Here is a 25,364-nt window from a genome sequence, read left to right on the forward strand (position 1 = left end):
TACCTTCATATAATGCCTAGTTCAAGAATTCTCGCATAGAGGGCCGAGCATTTTAGACAGATTTTTTGACGTTAGAATGTTTTGAACATCTCTGTTGACAAAATTAGTTAATGTAACTTGTGTTTTTGCAATTGATATGAGAAAAAGACCTTTTTTCGTGAAGATTTGGGTGAGTTTAATATTAATTTAACGTAGATAATTTAGTATTGTGTAAAAGTAAACAATTTTATATTAGCGGCGTATCTCTATACAACGTGAAAAGTACTGTGCCTATCTCTACTGTTTTTCAATTGGGTAATAATCTTTGAGTTTTAGGTGTATAAATGTATGAACCAGATCTTTTATGAACCTATTTAATATTAAAATATTAAAGAGACTAGTAAGGATTTAAATATCTATTATTAGGGTATAGGTGGTTTGATAGGTTATAAAGATTCATGAATTTTGTTTTGCCAAATTAGTAGTTCTAATATAGTTTCCAGTTGGATATATAAGTTATAAGAATCCCAATAATAACTTAAAAGTATTGTATTTACAACATAAACACAAATAATCAGTATAAATAATTTTAACCAGATAGTAAAATACGTATAATATAATGTTGATTTTGTTTATGTGTCTAATAAAGCCTTATAAAATAAAGTAGGATATGTAGAATTTTTATAATATTATTTATATTTGTTAATATTTAATAGGAAAATGCTTTGCGCTTCCTTCTCAGCTATGTTTAACACCTTACAATATTTTAAGTACTTTCACTGTACAGGGTGGCGCCTCTCATACGCCACGGAAGCTCCAAGGAGAACATGAGGTTGCCTACTCCTCAGACAAAGATTTTTCTAGATATTTTAATTTTTATGATTTTGCATGAGTAGATCTTTATTATTTGAAAAAATCTAGGGATGGCTGCGATATACCTTTTGTTAATTTAACAAAAATTAAAGATTATAGAGTAAAATACTCAACGGTAATAAAAAGTGACACATTTAAAACATATTTTAATTATTACATAATTAAAATTAGATATAAATCTATAATTATGTGACAAAAATTAGCTAGATGAAATCAAATGTTCAAAATGCTTCCTTTCCTGTTAACTGCATAAAATGATTGTATTTTCAAGAAGATCTTTTCATTTTAAAAGGCATATGTGGAGTTCTGCCTCGAAAAGCAGCTACAATAATTTCTCTCATGTTGTCGACAATAATTATTGGTCGAGTTTTTTAAACACTGTCTTTAACATATCCCCATAAAAAAACCAGACTAGATAAAATCAGGAGCATCTAAGTATTCTATTAATTGGTGAATGCACACTGCATTCACCAACTGATAGAATCATATCAATTCTCTCTGATGTAGGATAAGTTTGCATTTTCGGCAAATTTCTGAGAATGTTTTCAAGTTAAAGTTGGACAAATTAGACAGCTGTGTTAAAGTAACGTCAGTCATATCACAGCCACATAGATTTTATCAAATAATAAAGATCTACACAGATCAAATCATGTAAATGAAAATATCTAGGAAAATCTTTGTTTGGGGGGTAGGCAACCTTGATAGTATTTTGAAGAGACATTAATTCTCCATTGAATGTCGGAATAATATACTGGGTGTTCCATTTAAAATAAAAGAGTAACATGCTTTTAAAGGTGACCAATGTTCAGTATTAATTTTGCCTCACCCTGTATAACTTTTTGGATCAAGTTTTAATTTGATTTAAAGTACAATAGTTAATTTACCTACGTATGAGACTATACCGGGTAAATTCCAATTTAGGTAGCTTTTGTTGTAATTTGAAAATTGTTCTTTATTTCTAAAAAACGATAAATATCTCAAAAACTTTACATTTTAGTCATATACTTCTCTTATAAAAATCACGTTTATTTTTCTCCCAGAATCCGAAAATCAATTAATATTTTTTTGGGGAAACCCTGTAGAACTCTATATTTAAAAAAAAAGTGCTCTGAATTAACCTACATATGGTCACAAAATTTCATTTCAATACAAACTGTCTTTCTCCTTGGAGCCTCCGCGGCGTATGAGAGGCGCCACCCTGTACAAATAAAGTTACACAAGAATTTGGCTTTGATAGCTTTAAACACAGTGTCCCTTCACACTTTTTCATGTTGTAAATCAAGATCAACAACTCCGCGATGAATGAAATGGAAAAAGTTGTATATAAGCAGCTATATGAATATGTCAACATAAATAATATTCTACCTACTTTTCAATCTGGGTTTCGTAAAGGTTTCAGTACCGCTAGCAGCCTTTTACACCTCACTAACAACATCATTAAAGGAATCGACAAGGGACAGAACATTATCTTAACCTTATTAGATTTTTCGAAAGCTTTCGACACCATCAATCACAATTTATTACTAGCTAAATGTAAGTATTATGGTTTTTGCGGTAATGCAATAAAACTTTTCGAATCTTACTTAGTTAATAGATCACAAAAACTGTTGTTGGATCAGGTGTACTCTCCAACAGCTAAAATCATATCAAATGATATCGATGAAGTACCTCAGGGCTCCATCTTAGGGCCTCTGTTATTTTTAATATACACAGCTGATTTGCCATTAATAATCAGCCACTCTAATATAGTCATGTATGCTGATGACACTCAATTATTTCATACTTTTGATTCTAATGATTTAAATTCGATTTCCGACAAGGTAAATAAAGACTTAGACTTAATTTTAAAATATTCAAAATCTCATTCACTAAACATTAATTCAGAAAAAAACTAAACTTCTACTTTTCACTTCCAATGTCAAAAGACACTTTTTCGAAGCTAATCTACAAATCAATCTAGATAATAAACGGCTTAGTTTTGTTCACTCTGCTAAAGATCTAGGTGTAATAATAGACGTTAACTTAAGATTTCACGAAGATATATCAAATCTTGTTAAGAAGTGCTTTGGAACTCTGCGAAGTTTATATGCAAATAGATATATTCTAAACTACAAAATAAGAAAGAAACTTGTTGAATGCTATTGTAATATTCTATACTATCCATGTCTTGATACCATAACGTCTAACAGACTTCAAAAGATACAAAACTCCTGCTGTAGATTCGTTTGTAAAGTTAATCGGTACAGTCATACACTACTGGCAAAGGAATATTAGCAATAGGAGGTTTTCAATGCGATAAAAAAAGATGGTAAGGCTGCAAAATACACTGCAGTGCAACAGAGACGGATAAAGTGTCTTTTCCCTACCATCGTATAGGGGAAGTGATCAGAGAAGTGATACGATGAGAGAGCCCCTGCGAGAGGGGGCGCCGGGCGGGTCTTTAAGACGCTTGTGTGGGGGCTACCGCCTACTAATAGAACAGAATCGAAAAAATAGAAACAGGACGGACAGTGTTGCCATTCAATTAAATCGAAATTATGTTGGCTTGTCAAAATCCTAAATCTTCTAATCCCATATCTTGCCTACTTAATGAAATATTAAATAAAGTACGAAACAATTTTACGAATGTTTTCTCTAGGCACATAACTTCTTTCTAAAACGAAAAGTAACATGCAAAACTTTGATATCATTTCTAAAATAGCAAGTGCAATTCTATGAAATGGCAATACTGTACGATCTTCCTAGCAGTCGCCCCGACACAGTCGGTCGGCGGCGGCGCTTCACAAAGCCGCGGCTGTGACAAAGGAATTAGGCCGAAAAAAACTTTATAAGGAGTAGACGAACAGGGTTGCCGGGTTTGTTAGATTATAATTCCATACGAGAACAAAATTCTCGGTAGATCTTCAACAAAAATTAAAAGTACAGAAACGAAATAAAATATAATATTTAAGTCCAAAATTAGCATTCCTATGTGTCGTAATAATAGATCACTCAAATAAAATACAAATATAATAAATATAATAATTAGAAATAGCTAGGTATATTATTTGATTTTTGAAAAATATTGAATTAAATAATATTAATATATTAATAAAAACATATAAAACTATAACAAGTAGGGATAGCAGTCAGAAATTAGTGTAGCAGTCACTTTTTACCTTTGTACAAATTTTGATAATTGATAAAGTCTAAAATTAATTTCATTTCAATTGTAAAGCTGTAGCAACTCTCAACTCTTTTTTCATATTAATATATTTTTTTGACGGGAAAATCACTAAATATTGTCCGAATTTAGGTTGTTTCTTAACTTAAATTTTGTTTTTTGTTTACATTTTTTGGGGGAAAATATGGGTTCAACTTTAGTAGATGAATGAAATAAAATCTTTTCAAAAGATATCAACTTCTTCGGGCATGTCGCCAATACCGCGCCTAATAAGGAGTAATAAGGAGTAATAAGGATTTTTAGGAATATCTCTGTAACTCTGCAACTAGACAGAACGATGACCTGTATGTGTGTTATTACTAAATAAAATTTAATGAAACAATAATAAAGTCAAATTATACAGATTCCAACACGGCAGTCGCTTAATTTTTAGTCAAATAAGTCAGCTTTTTATAAGTGCTTCTATTGTAAAAACTAAAGACGCAGTTGAATATATCGTTAGATTTTTCTTTAAATCGGTAGATCGGTAGCTTACAGACGAAACCGGTAGACCTGGCAACTCTGTGATGAACTGACGGGAGTCGGAATAGCGAGGTGCGGAGGCGCGGGAAGGGAAATAGAATAATGGCGATAAATAAAGGGCAGGGAGATGGGTATCATGAGTGGATGGGAGGTGGCGGAATTTCCAAAATTTGTTATCTTATTGGAGTGTGTCTAAGTAGACAGTCGTAGTGGAAGTGGAAACGGGGAAGTTGTTGTCCATCTCTGTTTAAGCATAGACTTTTTATAGGCGTTTCATTCCAATGCATGTAATTCCTATGCCTAGAGATCCATTGCCGGGCCTGTATATCACCTTTCATAGCTGTTCTGAAATGGTTAAAAATTAGGGAGTTATACGAATATTATTTGTTAACTTTTATCCATGGATTGCTGGTGGTCGGTCAGCCTGAATATCTAGTCTCAGAACTCATCCCTAGACGTAATGTAATACAAAGATCTGTCAGGCACTCTAATAAATTGACTATGCCACGTCATTTTAAATCTATTTTTAGGTCTTTTAGTTATAATGCTGTTAAAAACTATAACTTGTTGCCAGAAAGCTATAAAAAATTAACAGTGAGCACATTTAAAAATAAACTTAAACTGTATTTGTTAAATAGAAACCACGCCGTATAATTATAATATGTATATTTTTATTTGCTATTCTACGACTGTATTTATCTATAAAAATATAATCAATTTGGAAATTTTATATTAATTTAATTAATTTGTGATTTTCTTTTGTTTTGTATAATAATATGTTCTATTTGTATATTAACATTGAAAATGTTTCTGTTATCCTATATAAGGGAGCCCAAATCGAATTAAAATGCTACATTTGCCACACCATGACGTCATCACGCGTATACATATAGGAAATCTCGGCGCGGCGGCGGCAGTCGGACATCGCTAATTGTTTATTGATATATCTTTATTAGTTTAAAAGCAAAAAATATGGGGTTTGCTTTGTTACCTTGTCAAGACATAAGCGAAACTTATAAATTGTTTCTTTTTTTTCATTTAGGCCTTCGTTTTTCGTTAAATGAAAGTTATATTTAAAAAGTCCATTTTTAAACCAAATTTTCACATGATTGAAATGAGTTATTCATGTTTAAAGTTTTTTCGGTCATAAGCGCTAATGGAAATGTTTTTTGTAAATAATTATAAAAATTACTCCCTACGAAGACTTTATTTTGTACTGGATCAAAAAATAAGTATTTGTTTTCTCTATACGGTGGTATTAATATATCGATTTTTGATGATAGTGCCCTTTTTCCCGGTCTAATTTTGTACTACTTTTGGAATAAGGGTCCCCATATCACGTACTTGTACTTCCTTCCCTGAAAAATTCAGCTTGTGATACCGAAGTGGGATACATATATAAAAGCTCAAAGGGTTTTTTTGTTACATCCATCCCGCCGAAACCGCCTCACCAATCTTGATGATTCTTTTTTTAAATGAAAGGTATATATGTCTAGATTTGTTATGAAGTATTATTATATCGTTTAATCGGTATTTCTTTATGTAAAACGAATAAATATTAAAACATACCTGAAAAACACCTACACAAAATACCTCCAGAAATCAATTATTTGTCATTGTCAAGTTTTTAGATATTTTAGGGGTCAGTTCATACCACTAGCTTTAGATACATCAATATTAGCACAAATGTTCGTTTACAGGACATTAGTGATTAGTGAATTAGTTATGCAAAGCGATTTTAGAAAATTCATCCTCTTAGAGTGTAAAATTATGTCGAACGATTTGTTGTATGAAAATCATTTACTAGAAGAATGAAATTCTACAGAAAGAAGAATAAGAAGAGATTTTTGAAATTCATCAACCAAATGGGTAAAGTTAGTAAAAAATTATATAAACCTTCGTGACCTCTGGATTATACATATAAAAATTTGCACAAAGGATCATTTAAAAAACATGAGTTAATTATTTGGACATAGGAATTTATGAAATTCGTACCCTTAGGGAGTAGAATAGGGAATGAAAGTTTGCTGTACGAAAATGCATTACTATAACATCTAGAAGTATAACATATTATACAAGGGTTTATTTAGTGACATCAATAATATGAACGAAATATTTTTTCTTCAAATCATCCTTCTAGGAATAAAAAATAACATAAAGAGAGTATTAGTGCTCTGGAAAAATAAAATAAAATCAGGGGAGTATATCAAGAAAAACGACAATTATATGTCAAAGCTATTTATTTTAGTATACAGTTTATATGGGACCATAGGTAGGGTTCTATCCATAGAGGTAAATGTCATTTTACTATTTATTATTTTCGAGAGATTTTCTTTTTTGAGATTTTGCAAAATTTCGACTTTGGTTCGAGTTCTAAAACACCCTATATATAATTATTAAGACATAAAAAGCCGTCACAGAAGAGCGCCATAAACTTCGTTATTTAACATTCATCCATAACGTTCGTTATTTAAACATATGTATGTAATACACTCATATTAACACTAATCATATTTTTACGTTTTTATTCATCATTTTCAATGCCCCCCCGGTTGCATCTTTGTAAAGGACTGTGAATTTTTTATATTACTTAATCAATTGTTATTTTTTCTTGCTTTGTTTTTGTTTTTGGTTAGTTTTAAGGGGTTAAGTGGTAGAATAGCTCTCTAGCTAAACTTCGCTATACCGTTTGTTTCAATTTTTGAAATTAATGAATAAAGACGTTTTATTATTATTATTATTATTATGAACACTATCCAAGATTAGATCGCACGGAAATCAAAATAAACAACACCTCGATAACACACGCATATACAACGTTTTGTTTACCTTCTCCCTCAAAACTTCCCTACCCGGCGCGCTCACTCTCTAAAAGCCGGGCGAAAGCAGAAGTTTGTTTCTCGCAAACTTCCTCCTCCGCCTCTATCTTCTGCCGGTTTCCGTTCGCGCCACCGAAGACCCTGTTTACTTAAAAGTTCTTTGCTGGCTGCCTGAAATATTTCGAATAATATCGCGGCAAATGGGCCTATTCATACGCTAATGTAGCGCGAGACCTGCCGCTCTGAAAGCAACGTCGAAGTCGAGGGGCTGAATTGAGAAAGGGGGTGTTGCTTCTCCGTAATTTTTCTTATTCTGACTTGTTTATATTGGATGGAGAAATAAGAGCAGAATTTTTGATGTGAAACTTCTTTACGCGCGCTGGTAGAAAGAACTCAAGGCCGTGACACAGAAGCGTGACGAAAAGAGACGAAAAGTGGTAAGAACTAGCGATGGGAACTATCGAATGAATTAGACTATCGAATGGTTAATAAATGAATGATTTCAACTATCGAATGGTTTTATTCGAATAAAATCATTCATTCATTTGTATACTAAAGCATATGTGACAACCTCGCCGTGCGACTGAATGGTTATCGTTGAGCCACGACTATCGAATGCTTTTGATAAATGAAATTTAGTATTTGTTTGATTTTTTATGCGTCAGTGCATTATTAGTTCTTCCAAATTTTTATAACTTCGCCGTATAAATACTGTACTATTTTTGCGTTTATTAAAATAGTTAAAATACTAAAATAGTAGTTATTTTTTAATTTTATTTATTGACGATTGTGTGCATGTGCAGGTGGTCAAAAATTTTCCGAAAATTTGTGTGGTTTTCCGTAGTCCGATCTTTCAATTATTTAATTTTATATGGTCTAGGTATGGTCTATTTTTTAATGGGAAATTTTGAGAAGTAGCAATTTTTAAGAGAGATGAGATGAACTTACAATTAATTTTAAAAATACATATTTGTATTTTAGATATTTTAATAATATGAATTTGTTGAACTTAATAATCATATTTAAGTAATGTGGTTAAGTAAATAGTTATCGAACTCAAACTATGGGGTGAGAAAATTAAAATGAAAGTTTTACACGTGCCAATTTAAAAAAAAAAGTTAACGATGTTTGTATTTTGTTTATGCTAATTCTCTTACATGTAGTTTTTTGCGAAGAAAAAATATTTCATTTATTTTTATAAGTATATATTATTCTTTTTATAATATATTAAGTAAATGCCAGTAAAAGTAAATATAATTTTTAAATAGTAATATAAAGCACCTAATATAAATAATTTTGATTTCTAATTTTTTATTTATATTTTCCTTCCACTACCTGCATGCTTAGAAAATTAATAAATGTTTATATTTCATGATTTTAAAATTTGTTGTTAATATAACAAATTAGTTCTGTAATTATTATTATTTAATAAACCAACGTTGCCAAAAAATTTAGAGACTATATTATTTTTAAATAGGATCTAATATAAATAATTTTGACATCTAATTTGTTGTTTATATTTTGCTACTACTTAAAAAAATATTTATATTAAATGATTTTAAATTTTGTTGTTAATAGGTATAACAAATTATTACTGTTATTATTATTTATTAAACCAGTCTTTGCTTAAAAACATTAAAAATAATTTTCCTACATCCATAATAACAAGTATTATTGCAGTGTAACAACAGAATATTAATAAAAAAAATGCAGAATATATAGACATACTATCCCTAATTAACTAAAGCCAAACAATAATATTCTTTGCTAATATCAACTAATACCAAAATATGGCAACAGCGCCTTTCATAATGTATTTTCTGTGTAAATACTAGCACCTCAATAAAAAAATAATGTGTCCTTATCTATATCTGACTCCGCAAAAAATCAAAGATGCCGGCTTCTTTCATAGCATTGCCACCGACCGCTGTCGGGTTTCTCGGAAAGAAACCTACGTCGCCGGGCGACAACTAAAATTCAGTTAATATTTTATTATAATCGATCCTGACGAATAAATGAATTTCATAAATGAATGAATTTTATAAATGAATGGTTTTTGTTGCCGAATTACTAGAATACAATATTTCAAGGCAAATGACGGATCTATTCGATAATTTTTATTCGAATAGTTTTCAACGAATGTTTTCTTACTAACTATCGAATTATTCGAATGAATTGCAACTATCGAATGTTTCGATAGTATTCATTCGATAGTTCCCACTACTAGTAAGAACAGCTTACGGCTTAGAAATATTGTGAGCAGTCCACGTGTTTATCAAAAATATTGATATTTAATACAAATTTTGTGAAAGTGAATCATTATTTATTAATTTTTTATTTTACGGGCATGAAACTATTTGTTACTTGTAAAAAACTATTTTTTACACGTAAAAAAATGATTTGTTACACGAAAAAAAAATATTTTTTACGTGCAAAAATCTGTTTGTTACACGTAAAAATTATTTTTTACGCGTAAATTTTTTTTTTAATTTATTACTTTTTCAACATTTCAAACTACACTTTAACAAATATACAGGGTGTCCGGAAATTAATGCAACAAAATTTGGTCATAGATTCTTGAAAAAGAAATAGGTAACCCATTGGTAACCCTTATTTTTTATTTTTGGCGAGTGGCCCCCTTTTTCGGATTTACAGCCCCCTGAATTTCGCCACTAAAAAGAGTTTTTTTTTCAATATCTCATGGCCCTGTTGGACGAAAATCACTAAATTTGATACACGTTGTTTTACCATAAAATGACAATTTTTGATGCTATTAACTTTTTTTTATTTTCGTCAGTGGGGTCCCTACGGTATTTAAGCTAAATATTATTGAATAAAAATATGGTACGCCACTGTTTTTTTCCTAAATAAAAATTATTTTTAAAATCTACATTAAATTTGGAACAAATTTGATCTCTTGACTTTTTTTTTGGTACGACGCACCGTTTTCGCGTAAAAAAAAACATTTTCATACATGACCAAATCGCTAAAATTTTAATGTAAATTTTCATAACAAAATTTAAAAACGGCAATTTAGGTTTTTGGACATTTTGGTTCGCACATAGGTAATAAAAACAAGATTTTAAACTTAAGTTTAAAACCGTTTTAAAAATTTTCCATTGCAATTTACGGTAAAATTTTAGCGATTTAGTAGTGTATGAAAATGGTTTTTATTTTTTACTCGAAAACGGTGCGTCGTACCAAAAAAAAGTCAAGAGATCAATTTTTTTTTAAAAGATCAATTTTTATTTAAAAAACACAGTGGCGCACCATTTTTTTCTTTAATAATATTTAGTTTAAATACCGTAGGGACGCTACTGATGAAAATAAAAAAAAGTTAATAGCATCAAAAAATGTCATTTTATGGTAAAACAACTTTTACCAAATTTAGTGATTTTCGTCCAACAGGGCCCTGAAATATTAAAAAAACTCTTTTTAGGGGCGAAATTCGGGGGCCTGTAAATCCGAAAAGGGGGGCCACTCGCCAAAAATAAAAAATACGGGTCACCTATTTTATTTTCAAGAATCTATGACCAAATTTTATATATATATATAGCATTAATTTCCGGACACCCTGTATGTCCTCGAAATCCTTCAATTTAATAGCTGTTCGTATGTTGCATTATTATTTTATTATTTATTTATCTTGGCATTAAACATTTTTAATAAAAAAGTGCCAACCCTGCATTTTTCTATTTAGATGTGTATTTTATATATCGGGTAACCATTCATTTTGTATATTAAGATTTGTAATTTATATTTGTCTGGGCTTAAACCAAAAACGATTCGTCTTCAAAAAAAGGCTACTGTGCCATTTTTGCAAATTTCGTCGATGATGTATAAAGTTGTACACACAACTCACACATCACTCTCATTAGAAGTTGTTCTGGATAATTAGTTTTGATTAACTTTCCCTAAAAATATCCAATAAAAAATAAAATGTTCTTTGGTATATGTATATTTTAATTTTCTTTTCTTTTTTTTTCAGGTAAGCACTGCCAGTTTAATTACTAATTAAATATGGTTACTAGCATCTACATTTTGTAAGTATATATATACAGGGTGTCCCAGAAATAAGTGCAAATATTTTAACTGGTAGTATAGTTCAACCCCAGAAACACGCCTATGAGGTTTTTTTTGCAAAAAAAATGTTGAAAATTTAAAATTTTTCTTGACATTTTCCGGGAAATTTGAAAAAACTTTTTAGTGCCACTTTTTTATTCACCTGAGATTTCCCTACGGTGTATCTAAACCTTGCAGTGTTGCAACCTCCTATGTTATCGGCATTCTACATAGTTCGGCGAAACATAGTTCTACATTTATAAATTCATAGACAAATTTCTACTCAAAAAATTAGGAATGGTAAATTTAATCTTTTATCAGTGCTCATTATTAATAATTATAGAAAAAAAAACACATTAATTATTTTTAGTACTTACCCTTTCAATGAAAACTTAACAAAAACCACCGAAAATTAACTAAAACATTACTTTTTTTTACGAAAATCTTTGTTATGCTGCAAAATAACTTTATTTTCGAATAAATTTAATAAAATGATTCATATTATTCACAATCAGGTCACAAAAAAGAAATTCCTAAAATGTTCATCGTAATTTAGAATTCAATTCAAGAAATTTAGAAAACAGCCCAACGAATAATCGATTCATTTTTGTTTTGTTTGTTTTCTTTCATGTTTCTCTGTTTTATTTGAACCACTGTTTTACAAAACACCTTGAAAAGCGCACATTACTTTGAATACCTTTCTGAATGAATAAATGTTGAGAATTATTGTCTCTTATCGCCACTTTACGAAATTGTGTGTTGAAGATATGCCGAAGCATTTAAACAGTTGAAGCAAAGAGCTTGTAGCTTTCCTGATAAATTATTTTGAACGAGAACGTGACAATAAAGGTCCACACATTATACCACTTTCAAAGTTATTTCTTCTTATTTCGATTTGTATCGAGTAGGTGCTACTTTAAATTTAAATATTTCTACTGTGAGAGTTAATGACTAGGTACTGTTAATTAATAAATTAATTACTAAAATATTAGTTATTAAATTAAAAATAAGACGTAAAAATCTTATATATTATTATCTATACTAATATATAAAATCCTTAAGTGACTGACATACTGATTAATCACGATCCTGCTCAAACCACTCAACGTAAGAAGCTCAATTTTGGCATACAGGTTGATTCTAGGGTGTAGAGGTTCCATAAGAAGGAATTTTTCGAAATTCCAGTTCCAAGAGGGTAAAACCACCCCTCAAATATTACAATATTTTTTATTTAAAAAACGGTCAAGTTTCCGAAAAACGCTTAAACACGTATATTTTATTTTGTTTTTTTACATATTTTAAGATTTTTTAAAAATGTATACAGGGTGTTTCGAAAAATCTTCTCATTGATTAATCACGATCCTGCTTAAAGCGCTTGACGTAAAAAGCTGATTTTTGAAAAACGGATTGACTTTAGGGTGTAGAGGTTCGATAAGAAGGGATTTTTCGAAATTCCAGTTCCAAGAGGGTGAAACCACCCCTCAAATATTACAATATTTTTTATTTAAAAAACGGTCAAGTTTCCGAAAAAACGCTTAAACACGTATATTTTATTTTGTTTTTTTACATATTTTAAGATTTTTTAAAAATGTATACAGGGTGTTTCGAAAAATCTTGTCATTGATTAATCACGATCCTGCTTAAAGCGCTTGACGTAAAAAGCTGATTTTTGGCAAACGGATTGACTGTGGGGTGTAGAAGTTCGATAAGGAGGGGTTTCTCAAATCTCAAATTCCAAGAGGGTGAAAACGCCCCTCAAATATTACAATATTTGTTATTTAAAAAACGGTTAGTCTTTCGGGAAAACGCCTGGACAAGCATAATTTATTTGTTTTTTTTACGTATTTTTAAATTTTTTAAAAAATTATACAGGGCGTTCCAAAAAGTTGGGTAATTTCTTAACCACGATTTTGCTTAAACTGCTTGACGTAAAAAGCTTATTTTTGGCAAACGGATTTTTCGAAAGTCAAGTTCCAACGAGATGAAATATTACCAAGTTATATCCCCTCAAATATTACCAAGTTATATAATAATATCGCCATATTGTTTTTGCTCATGCTGACATAAATGTCAGAAAATTTTATCCAGTTTGTATGTTAATGGCAATTCTTGCTTTGCTTTATCATCACCATTACAAATGATTAATTCAACGCGAACGAAGTCGCTGGTACACGCTAGTATCGTTATAAATCCATCACAATCTAGCGCGCTGTCGCCATCGCTTGTCACTCAAAGTTGATTACATGCATCGGAAATTGTTTTGCGATTACTTTAGTTTTTCCGAAGACATTTGGAATAGATTGGCAACTTCCGCACCGTCTTTTTCGTTGCCATTGTCGCCATTGTCTGCACAAACGAATTATGAGTCCGAATGACCTTGATTGACTTCGGAAATACTACACGTACAAGCTCTTTCCACACTGTATGAAAGTCATATATTATCAATCTGGCCATACGTTGCGCTGACCATGTGAAACTAGCACCAAATACAAGCAGAGGTTTACGCCATAAAGGAAGCGGCTAGTTGTATACGAGGGAAAATTGCTGATAGACCGATAGGGGATATAGTGATATACTCTGACAGCTTGGCCGCTTTAAGAAGCATCACCATGCAATCGGGGAGATCGAAAACTGTGATGGAATGCCGAGAAGCACTGTCCTGGCTGCGTCAGGGCGGGGCTACTCTGTGCTGGGTGCTAGGCTACAGCATTGTGGTGGGCAATGAGGAAGCAGGCATACTCGCCAAAGACGGGGCCAGGGGAGAGGCCGTGGCAGATGACCCACCACTTGTGACATTCAACACAATGAGTGAAGCTATAGGAACTGCCGTCAAGGCCAAGCAGCAAGAGACGTGGCAACACCGTGAGGACTGCGCTACAGCTCGAAGAATATGGCCAGTGGTAGATAGCAAATAGACTAAACAATTACTAGAGCACAAAAAGGACCTAGCACGCATGTAGGTGTCGTCACTGGAAACTGTCCCACGGGGGTAAACCTGTGAGATGAAAAGTTTTCGACGACGACTACTGCAGAGAATGCGGAAAGGAAGAAGAAACCATAGAGCACCTGCTGTGCCACTGTCCGGTACTGGAATACCGACGCTTTAAAACTTTAGGGCAAGGTTTCTTGGAGGGACTAGAGAAAGCAGCAAAAGCCAACATCAGCGACATCGGGAACTTGGCAAAGAGCTGGAAGTGCTTTAACGCAAAGAAAGAATGAGAGGAAGGTTTGGTACAACAATACAGGAGTATCGCAATGAGCCCAAGGCCTCCGAGTGAGGGATCAAACATGATCCCAAACCCCAGCAATCTAACCTAACCTAGCACCAAATAACTGAATGTGTAATCACAGGTCCCCACAATAGGAATTGATGAAAGTAAGTATATCCTCGGAGGAAGAACATCTGTTATCATAGGAGGATGGGAAATACCCTGTCCCCCCTATAAAAGAACAATCCCCATGTATGATGAGTTACAGACTGTAACTCATCATACATGAGGATCAAAATCAAAATCAAAAGAGTTATGACTCAAGGAAGGGGGACACAATAGATCTTTAAAGTCGCAGTGATTACCCCCCCCCTCCCTCCCACTTGTTCTACAATCTATAACTTTACATCACATGCGAAAATTTAAAAAAATATGCTAAATATTTCCTTTTGCTCATGCGTATGGCAGTTTTAGGTCGGTTCAGAATCGGTAATAAGAAAAACATGAAGTAAGTTTATGTCTTTTAGGTTATTTAAATAAAAAGCATCAGACAATTAGCACCAACTAACTAAATGTGTAAACAAGAGATAAATTTACGCAAATTTTGTACAAAATGACGTGTGTATCACACACCGAATCCACAAAAATAGAATAATAACTAAATTTAATTAAACAATACAGAAGCTTATCCTTCTTAAACCAAAATTGTAGCATCGACAAAAATAAAACAACACAAACATCGCATAAAATTCGAAGACTAGTTGACCCTCTGGCAAACCTTTCCCGCAACTCCGACTTTTGGATAATTCAGAGCGACGTAAAAAACTGGACGGGGCGAACGCTTTCGAGATATTTATGATCGGCCTGGGGCCCCTCAGGACCCGCTCCGGTGACATACGAGCTGATGGGGCCGAAGGTGCGAACTCGGGGTAATTGACCTTAGCGCAATTCTAACTGGGGAACGACTTGTACGGTGGAGTCGACGATTTTTTGAAGAATAAGTGTCGTTATGACTGAATCTATAATAGAAATACACACATGGCCAAAATTATTGCATATATCCTTTAAAAATATACGGAAAGGAATTTAAAGAATCTTTTTTTATATATAGCTTTGATAATCTGTAATAAACATTTTTTGGTTCAAATGGATATGGTAAACAATGTTTATCGTTCAGATCCAATATCATTACAAATTCTTGCATATTTCGATTTGTGGTATCTTGGTTTTCAGAAGAAATTTGACCATTGTTTTGCCCTTAGAATGTCTAGAAACATTGTTTCACAGTTTAATAGAGTCAGAATAGTAACACTGTCTCAACAGGGCTACAGGCAAGTTGCAATAGCTGAAATTGTAGGAGTTAATCAAAACAATGTTTCGCGAATATTAAAAAAAATCAAGGAGACAAATGAGGTTACAGATCGGCCTGGAAGAGGTAGAAAGAGAGGTACTACTGCTGTGCAAGACCGTCAAATATGCCTAATTGCACGACGCAATCTCCTGCTTTCTAGTACTGCTATTAAAAATGAGTTAGCTCGCCTTGAAGGAGTAAATGTTTCAAGAAAGACCAAAAAGGCTCAATGCTGCAAGAAGGCTCCATGACAGAGGATTACATTTAAAGAGGCCTCTACATGTTCCGAAGCTTAATTTACAGCACAAAATTTCGCGACTACAATGGGCTGAGGAGATTAGAGCAAATGGACCTAATTGGAATTTCGTCATGTTTAGTGATGAAACAAGAATAGGCCTAGTGTCAGACTCACGACGAATTTTGGTCTGGAGAGCATCTGGGACCGCTTGAATGCAGCTCAACTCCGTGTCGCGTTTCAAAGGGGAAGCATTATGGTATGGGCAGGTATAATGCACAGAGCTCGAACTCCTCTTGTTTTTATTGATGGCACAATGACAGGTGCCTCATATCTTAGAGACGTTTTAAAGCTTATTGTCAGTCCATTTCGAGGGGAAGTGGAGGATAAATTTGTTTACATAGACGATAATGCTCCTCCCCATCGCACTTTCGGGACACATCGTGACATGCTAAAACGCCATATTGCCAAAAGGAATGATCTTAACTTAAATGAATTGAAAATTGCTGCGCTTGAATGCTTAAGCATTTTTTTAAGCACAATCCAGTGGCGTAGTCAGTTTTTTTTCTATACATGCTTTTTAGTCAGAAATAATAAAAAAAATATACTTTTTTAAAGGGAAATCATAGTTGGCTATGAACTTAAAAAAATGCTGGCGTTTAACCTTTTCCAACGATATAAAGTTATGTGTAATTATTTCTAAGAATGAGAGACATATTATGTTTTTTATCTTTGTAACGAAGCGGGCCTTGATTCTGTGTTGACCTGATTATTTTTTATCACAATTTAATATTCTATATTATTATTTATCTTCATAATTAAAAACTTTTGAAAAGATAAATCAACATTCTATATTAGTATTACCAAAAACGGTAAAAAGACCCCGGCGTATCTCTGTTGGCAGTGAAAATATCAACAGGCGGTTTTCGCCATTAAACGTATCACAGAAATCGAGCCCATGACATATGTCAGTTTTACTCTATCTAGTTAGAAAATAGATTTTCTCTGTTACAACAGACAATTTCGACCATCCTGTACACAAACTTTGAACTTAAATAATCCTTAACATAAAATATAGTATTTTTATATGAATTTAAAAATACCATATAACCCTCTCCGACATATTTGGACCGCTCAATCATATTAGGAAAACCTACAATTTCCGTAGTTCTAGAAAAGTTATATGTCATCGGGTTACTGCTTCACGTTTTCCGTAAAATATCCGGTAGTCGGACGAGAGACACGAAATTTACAACTTTGTTAAAAATTCATTGTTCCGGAACATTTACACCTGTCCCGGTGCACAGGCGAATTTAAGTTTGCCAACGTCACAAATAAAACTTTTTAAATAAACACGACGAGACAAGTTACCGTGGACGGCTCTAGAAACCGAAAAACAGACTTCTAGATACTGCAGTAAGATAGTATTCGTATACTCAGACAAATCATAAAAGAGCGATGTTAGAATAACAAGTAAATATTTATTTAGATTATAGTAAAATTACTAAAAAAAATTGAATACTGTTACAAAAAAGCATATTACGATAAAATTCTCGTAAGCCTACTAAAGTAGTCCAACGGTTAAGGTAATTCTAAATGTTTAATCTAAAGGAGAACGGTTAATTCTAGAATCCATTGGATTGGTTTGTGTCTCTTATACAGAGTGGTCCTAACTGTATTCCGGAAACTTCGGCAGCATATTTTGCAGATAAAAATAAGTAAAAAAGTTCGTGTGTCTCTCGGTATGTCCTAAAATGCTTAAGGCTCACTTACAAGTGAAACACCTTGAAAAGCACACATTACTTTGAATACCTTTGTGAATGAATAAATGTTGAGAATTATTGTCTCTTACCGCCACTTTTCGAACTACTTTCAATCTAAGAAAATACATGTTTCACTCAACAATTTTAAATACGTGTTTTGTTTTTTCGCTATTTTTTCTATGTATTTCGACAATTCCATCAACAACCCAACCGTCGCGTCGGCCAAGAGACCCGCGCATCACTGGTAACTCCTCCTTTGTCGCGCCGCCGTGTCGAGCTTGCGTCATGCGAGGTTGCCGTAGTTTCAACAATTTCAAATTCAAGACACTCGAAGAAATCAAATTCTTATTAAATTTTAAAAATAAAACAGAAAAACATGAAAGGAAACAAACAAAACACAAATGAATTGGTTATTGATAAGGTCACAAAAAAGAAATTTCTAAAATGTTTATCGTAATTCAGAATTCAATACATCGAAAACAGCCCGACGAATAATCAATTCATTTTTGTTTTGTTTGTTTCCTTTCATGTTTCTCTGTTTTATTTTTAAAATTTAATATGAATTTGATTGCTTCGAATGTCTTGAATTTGAAATTGTTGTAACTACGGCAACGTTGCTTAACATCGTCGTCTGACGCAAGCCCGCCACGACGGCGCGGCGACCGGCGACTCAAAGGACCAGTTCACACGCGGTGCTCTTGGCTGACGGTTAGGCTGTCGATGGAATTGCCGAAATACATCGAAAAAATAGCGAAAAAACAAAATACCTATTTAAAATTGTTGAGTGAAACATGTATTTTCTTGAAAGTAGTTCGTAAAAAGCAATACAAAATCTCGAAAATTATGTTCTTAAAAGAACTGTTGGTGCTTAAAAGTGCAATTTTTTAAAAAAGACTATGAAAATCGGTAAAAAAACGAGAATTACTCACAAAGATTCAGCAACAACACGATATTATACAAAATAATGACTGACATTATGATAAATAATTGTCAAATAATAAACGACAACGATGCTGATCGCGGCGCAATGTGACCAATATGGCACATGGCGATAATAAAAACCGCTTTAAACAATATATTTTTGCACTTTTAATCTAAATTAAATATCTGTCACAATCATTTGCTCTATAAAGTAAAATGAAGAGCTGCTTGGTATCTTAAATTATACAACAAATTTAAACATTTTTCCAAAATATCATTTAGTCAGGTTTGTAAGCTTTATTGTCAATTTCGATTCAATTGCGATTATCGTATACTATTTTTCTTGCATTAGTAGTAATTTATGATCAAAGAGTTTAATAATAAAATGCGCTATTGCTTTTGACAGTAAAGTTTAATGTCACTTCCCATATGAACTGCTTATCTGGCACAATAGAAAGCGCACTTAATAATAAAGCTGTTTTTAAACTTCCTCTTTTGCCAATGAGTATTTTGGTGCAATATTGATTCTTCGGAGCAGTTCATGGATTGTTAGCATATCTCTGTTATCTATGTTCTGTTTCTTCATAAAGTAACAGAGTTGTGGTTTGGTTTGGCTCTAATTCTTATTTTTTACGCTAGGGTGCACCGATTTAAATAAACTTGTGTTTGTAACACAAAAAAGCACTACAGCTGAAGTTACGTTTATAAACCCTGGCTTTCCTAAAAAAAAACGGAATTTTCTGGAACCCGTCGATTATAACTGGCCCGTTATTACCAAATGCCCGGAATAATCGAAGTGCATTCTTCACGCGCCGCCCTCGCTCCTGAAAATCCTCCCGGAAGCGTACTTTCTGGCTCCGGGCACCCGGAACGAAGGAACAATGCCGAATGCAGCGGCGCGGGTGCCGGAGCGTGACGCTCTGCCGGCTGGAAACGTCACGGGAGCGAATTTTTCACTTAAATGTTCCAGAAACGTAGCCATACGGGAGATAGAGAATATACGGCGGAAAAAGGGAGAATAGGAAAAGGTAGTCGTAGTACGATTTGCGCGAATATTGGATTAATGAGGTGTAAGACGTAAAGCGGTTTAAATATCTTTTTCGGTTTCTGTTGTGGGATGCAAGATTTGATTGAGATAGATAGTGTTTTGATATTTTAAGAAGTGAATTTCAAGTATATGAAATACATATTATACTTACTTAAAGGCTGTATTCCGTTGCAAAACCAGGCGAACCAGACCGGTAAACTACGGTAAAGAGCGGTTCCTGAAAAACATGGGTTTGATACGGAAAGGTTTGGTAAAATATTGGAAACGTCAAATGTTGACGTTTTCTAAATTTCAATACCTCTGTTATAAAATTTATCTTTTATACATTTTTAATGTACCTATTCTCTGCTTTTACGTTTGCTTCCTCTTTTCAATGGAGTTTAATATTGAAAAGTACTTTATTAATAAACTGTTAAATTGGTTAGACAGCTCAAGTGAAGATTTGCAGGTGCAATATTAAAATAGATCAATAATAAATAAACAAATCTAATCAATATTTATATTTTTATAGCTTACAAAACATTCACGATTACTTGTTGTTTTGTTGTTCATGTTTTCTTTAAATGTTCCTGACATTAAGAAACAATGACTGCATGATAAGTTTAAATGGACCTAAAAAGTCATTCTATTTAAGTAATGGAATTTATCTACCTTTACTGCCTACCTCCATTGCTTTTGGATGTAAATAAAAAATATTATTACAAATGAAATGAGAATTTCACGCGAACTTCAATATTTGCTTGATTTCTGTCACATAAATGACATTGATTGACAAACAAAACCAGAAAAACCAGCCTTCTCGCGCTGGCGCTGGTTAGTTTGGTGACAGTTATAACCGAATTTTTCAGGAATCGTGTTTCGTAATAAGAAAACTTTAATGAGGTGTAAGACGTAAAGCGGTTTAAATATCTTTTTCGGTTTCTGTTGTGGGATGCAAGATTTGATTGAGATAGGTAGTGTTTTGATATTTTAAGAAGTGAATTTCAAGTATATGAAATACATATTATACTTACTTAAAGGCTGTATTCCGTTGCAAAACCAGGCGAACCAGACCGGTAAACTACGGTAAAGAGCGGTTCCTGAAAAACATGGGTTTGATACGGAAAGGTTTGGTAAAATATTGGAAACGTCAAATGTTGACGTTTTTAAATTTCAATACCTCTATTATAAAATTTATCTTTTATACATTTTTTAATGTACCTATTCTCTGCTTTTACGTTTGCTTCCTCTTTTCAATGGAGTTTAATATTGAAAAGTACTTTATTAATAAACTGTTAAATTGGTTAGACAGCTCAAGTGAAGATTTGCAGGTGCAATATTAAAATAGATCAATAATAAATAAACAAATCTAATCAATATTTATATTTTTATAGCTTACAAAACATTCACGATTACTTGTTGTTTTGTTGTTCATGTTTTCTTTAAATGTTCCTGACATTAAGAAACAATGACTGCATGATAAGTTTAAATGGACCTAAAAAGTCATTCTATTTAAGTAATGGAATTTATCTACCTTTACTGCCTACCTCCATTGCTTTTGGATGTAAATAAAAAATATTATTACAAATGAAATGAGAATTTCACGCGAACTTCCAATATTTGCTTGATTTCTGTCACATAAATGACATTGATTGACAAACAAAACCAGAAAAACCAGCCTTCTCGCGCTGGCGCTGGTTAGTTTGGTGACAGTTATAACCGAATTTTTCAGGAATCGTGTTTCGTAATAAGAAAACTTTCAGGAAACCGATAGAAACGGAACATAAAACCATAACCAAGGTAAGCAACGGAATACACCCTAAATCAAGACTTAAATTGCAATTTACAAACGATTGGACAACTACAAAAACAATAGTATATATTTTATTTCGAAGTCATGGGTCTGGAGTTTCAGTACCCTGATTACAAGTACGCGATTCAGTTTGAGAAAATTAATCGTGAGAATCAATTCACTAAAAGGAGTCGCACCCCCTATCACTAATACGTTGGCTATTTGATATCGTTAATGTTTTACTTTAGTCCAAAAAACTTGTATAAGTTGCGGACTTTGGTAATAAAACTCTTTTCGAAAAATATTGCAGTTCGTAAAGTGTTTTTCTGTCGAAAAAGATATATAAAAGTTGAGGACGAAATCCTTTGCACCTTTCTCAAACCGCCCGGTGTTAGATAATTCAGATCCAAAGTAAAAAAACAGGCCACTAGACACTTTAGAATTTATGACTATCGGCCAGGGAACTGCCAAAACATTACATAAGAAGTGTAGTAAAACTGGAGTAGTCTAGCAAGCGATTTTTATTAGCCGACCATACCATATTATTTATATAATGTTGTGTATTATCTTTTGTTTGTTTGTTTGTGTACCTTGTTTTTTTCTACTTTGTTTGTTAGTTTACCTTTGTCTACAAATTGAAAAATTTTTCGACAATAAAGGCATTTATTTATTTATTTATTTACCAACAGGCAATATGGTAGGCTATTAAGATCGACAAAAAAAAAGTTTTTTTAATTTCACTCAAAATGAGTTATTTGGGTCATAAATGACTTAAATACAAAATATTTTCATGGTGTCTGTCTGTCTGTATGTCTGTCTGTCTGTCTGTCTGTCTGTCTGTCCGTCTGTAACACGATAACTCAAAAACCGCTAAACCGATTTTAACCAAATTAGGCACAAAAATACTGTGGCACCCGAGAATCTGGCCATTAGTTTTTGGTGGGGGTGGGGGGTTGGAAAGGGAGTATGGGAGGGGGTTAAAAATTTTTAAAAATCTTAACTCCAAAATTACAGTAGCTAGCGAAACGCGGTTTGCAATTTAAGATTAGGAATAATATTTGCAACAAAATTTGTAATAACATCAAAATCAGTCAAAGTCGCAGTGTTTGAAATAAAAAAAAATGGAAAAATTCCTTTACTTTGAAACTAAAAGAACTGCCTACCAACTTTTTATTAACATGTTTTAGTATGGGCGGCTATACGTGCCTCCCGGCGCCAATGTTTTTTTATTTTTGCGTCTGTCATCTACTAAACATTTTTTATATACAGGGTGGTTTAGTTTTTCTGGAGAATCCTAAATTAGGTTTCCTATTTCGGATTTTTAATCCATCCCATTTTAGGAAATATGCATGTGTGTACATTTTAAAAATATTTTCATAAAAGTATATTTTATTATATATTTAATTATTTTCTAAAAATACCATAATGTCGTAATTTGTTCTAACCTGTTTTTATAATATGTTTACCATGTCTCAACTCAATTATTTTACCATGTCTCAAACGTATCGGTCCTTGAAAAAGCGTTTATACGATACACAGCTAAAAATAATAGTTGTTTTTTATACAAGACGGTAAAATGGGAGGAGACGATTCGGGAGACGATAATGCAATTTTATCGTCGTGTATAAAACAATATTTTTTTTTCCATAGCGAATTACGTTTTAAAAATATTCAGAAATTATTATTTCAAGAAATTTATTACGAGTAGAAAAAATGTTGTGCTGGGTTGGCGTTGGTTTCTATGTAATTTGACAAATAAATCAAGTCTCTTTAGTTGTCAGTTTTGAGTCAATATTTTTTAATTCCCTTTCGTGTCGATTTCTGATTGAATTGGAGCCAGAAATGGCTCAAAACGAAATAAGTAAATTACCAACAGATATTCAGGCTCAGGCGACAAACGCCATATCCAAACTACTTCCATTTAAAAAAAAGGAATGCAAAAATTTTCAAAAATGGAAGCAATTAAAAAACGTACGAGAAGAAATAAAGTTTTTAACCTTCCTCGCTGTTAAAGTATCATTTAATCTACTCTTGCGATTAAAGTACTATTTTTGAAGGCAATTTTAACAGAAAAAATCCTGTGAGCATATTATGCCCTAAGATGCTTCCAAAGCTAAAGCTCTTGAAAACCTTACAGCCCTAACATATTTTGTAAATTTTTAGTTCATATTTTTTACAACCTGTATAATGTTCCGTTTTATATCGGGTTTAACGAAAAATCTCCACACTGAATTACATCATTGACGGATTGAATCAGAATCCAATTGTTAATCTTTGCATAGAGGAGCTCGCGGTGCGCGTACTGCAAAATGGAGCGTATGTAAATGATGTGTTCGAATGACAGAATAAGAGAGAACCAGCGATTCGGAAAAGTCGAAGAGTTTATGCGGGGAAAAGCTGATCGGAGACGAGCAAATGCCTCGGGGGCGGAATTCTACGCGGTTGGCTTTATTTAAGGCTTTATTCTCGAATAGGCGGATCGTGCCAATTCGTTTCGAACAGTTGTATAGTTTTTTTTCGGTCACTTGTAATTTGAAAATGAATGTTGATGGTATACAGGGTCCGGCAATAATGCGTCGGGCATCTGTAGCTCCTAGAATAAAAAACTTGAGAATTTTGTTTAAGTGCAAACCTAAAGTATGTACCAGGATGTATTTCAGGAAAATATTTTACCTTCTATAGGGTGGCTCAAAAAAGTATGAGTGGACTTGGATGATTTTTTTTAAATGGAACACCCTGTATATTATTGCATTTTTGGCTTTCTTTCCGATCACTCTACATAACCCTAAGATATGAATAAACACATTTCGATAGTTTCAGAGATATTAAAAAATAAATCAAAAATATATATTTTTCTGCCCTTCTTAAAAAAATTATTAAAAATACAACAACTGTTCTGAAATCAAAACTGTATTAGGTATTTACTTTAGATGGTCTATACTTACTTTGCTATAAATATGAATATCGTAAATTATACAGGATGTTCAAAATTCTATGCCAAACTTTCTAAAATATAAAATAATTTTTCTTCGTTTTTTTAAATGGAACATCCTGTATATTATTTTTTCAGTAGACGGAGAATTAAAAAATAAAAAATTTTTTATTTACAGTATTTCAAAATTTTTAACGGTTTCGCAGATATTTGCGGTTTTATATTTCATATGGCATTTTCCACAGTAAATTTTTATCAAAGCCACCCAATGATTTTTCTCTCGTATTTTACCATTGAAAGCGCCATATGAAATAATATTGCGTGTATCTGCGAAACCGTTAAGAATTTTGAAATACTCTAAATACAAAAAATGTTCATCTTTTAACTCTCCATCTAATAAAATAATAATATACAGGGTGTTCCATTTAAAAAAACAAAGAAAAATTATTTTATATTTTAGAAAGTTTGGCGTAGAATATTGAACATCCTGTAGGATTTACGATTACCATATTTATAGCAAAGTAAAAATAGACCATCTAAAGTAAATACCTAATATAGTTTTGATTTCAGAACAGTTCTTGTATTTTTAATAATTTTTTAAGAAGGGCTGAAAAATATATATTTTTGATTTATTTTTAATATCTCTGAAACTATCGAAATATATTTATTTATATCTTAGGTGTATGTAAAGTGATCTGAAAGGAATCAAAAATGCA

At 32.5% G+C, this 25,364-nt stretch overlaps 1 protein-coding gene across 4 annotated transcripts in view; it reads left to right on the forward strand.

The window, feature by feature from the left end:
• Nucleotides 1–25,364, forward strand: part of LOC115891041 (polypyrimidine tract-binding protein 2) — a 470,600-nt gene that overhangs the window by 225,218 nt on the left and 220,018 nt on the right. For 3 of the 4 annotated variants that reach the window (XM_030911435.1, XM_030911436.1, XM_030911437.1), the window contains exon 1: nt 98–169. The exons of the other annotated variant lie outside the window; for it this stretch is intronic. In XM_030911435.1, the coding sequence (XP_030767295.1) occupies nt 137–169 (33 nt within the window). In that variant the 5' untranslated portion in view covers nt 98–136. Of the gene's footprint in view, nt 1–97; nt 170–25,364 lie in introns of those variants that run through there. 4 annotated transcript variants of the gene reach the window in all.

The sequence above is a fragment of the Sitophilus oryzae genome, unplaced genomic scaffold (genome assembly GCF_002938485.1).
Source record: "Sitophilus oryzae breed Bouriz unplaced genomic scaffold, Soryzae_2.0 scaffold_944_pilon_pilon, whole genome shotgun sequence".
Classification (NCBI taxonomy): domain Eukaryota; kingdom Metazoa; phylum Arthropoda; class Insecta; order Coleoptera; family Curculionidae; genus Sitophilus; species Sitophilus oryzae.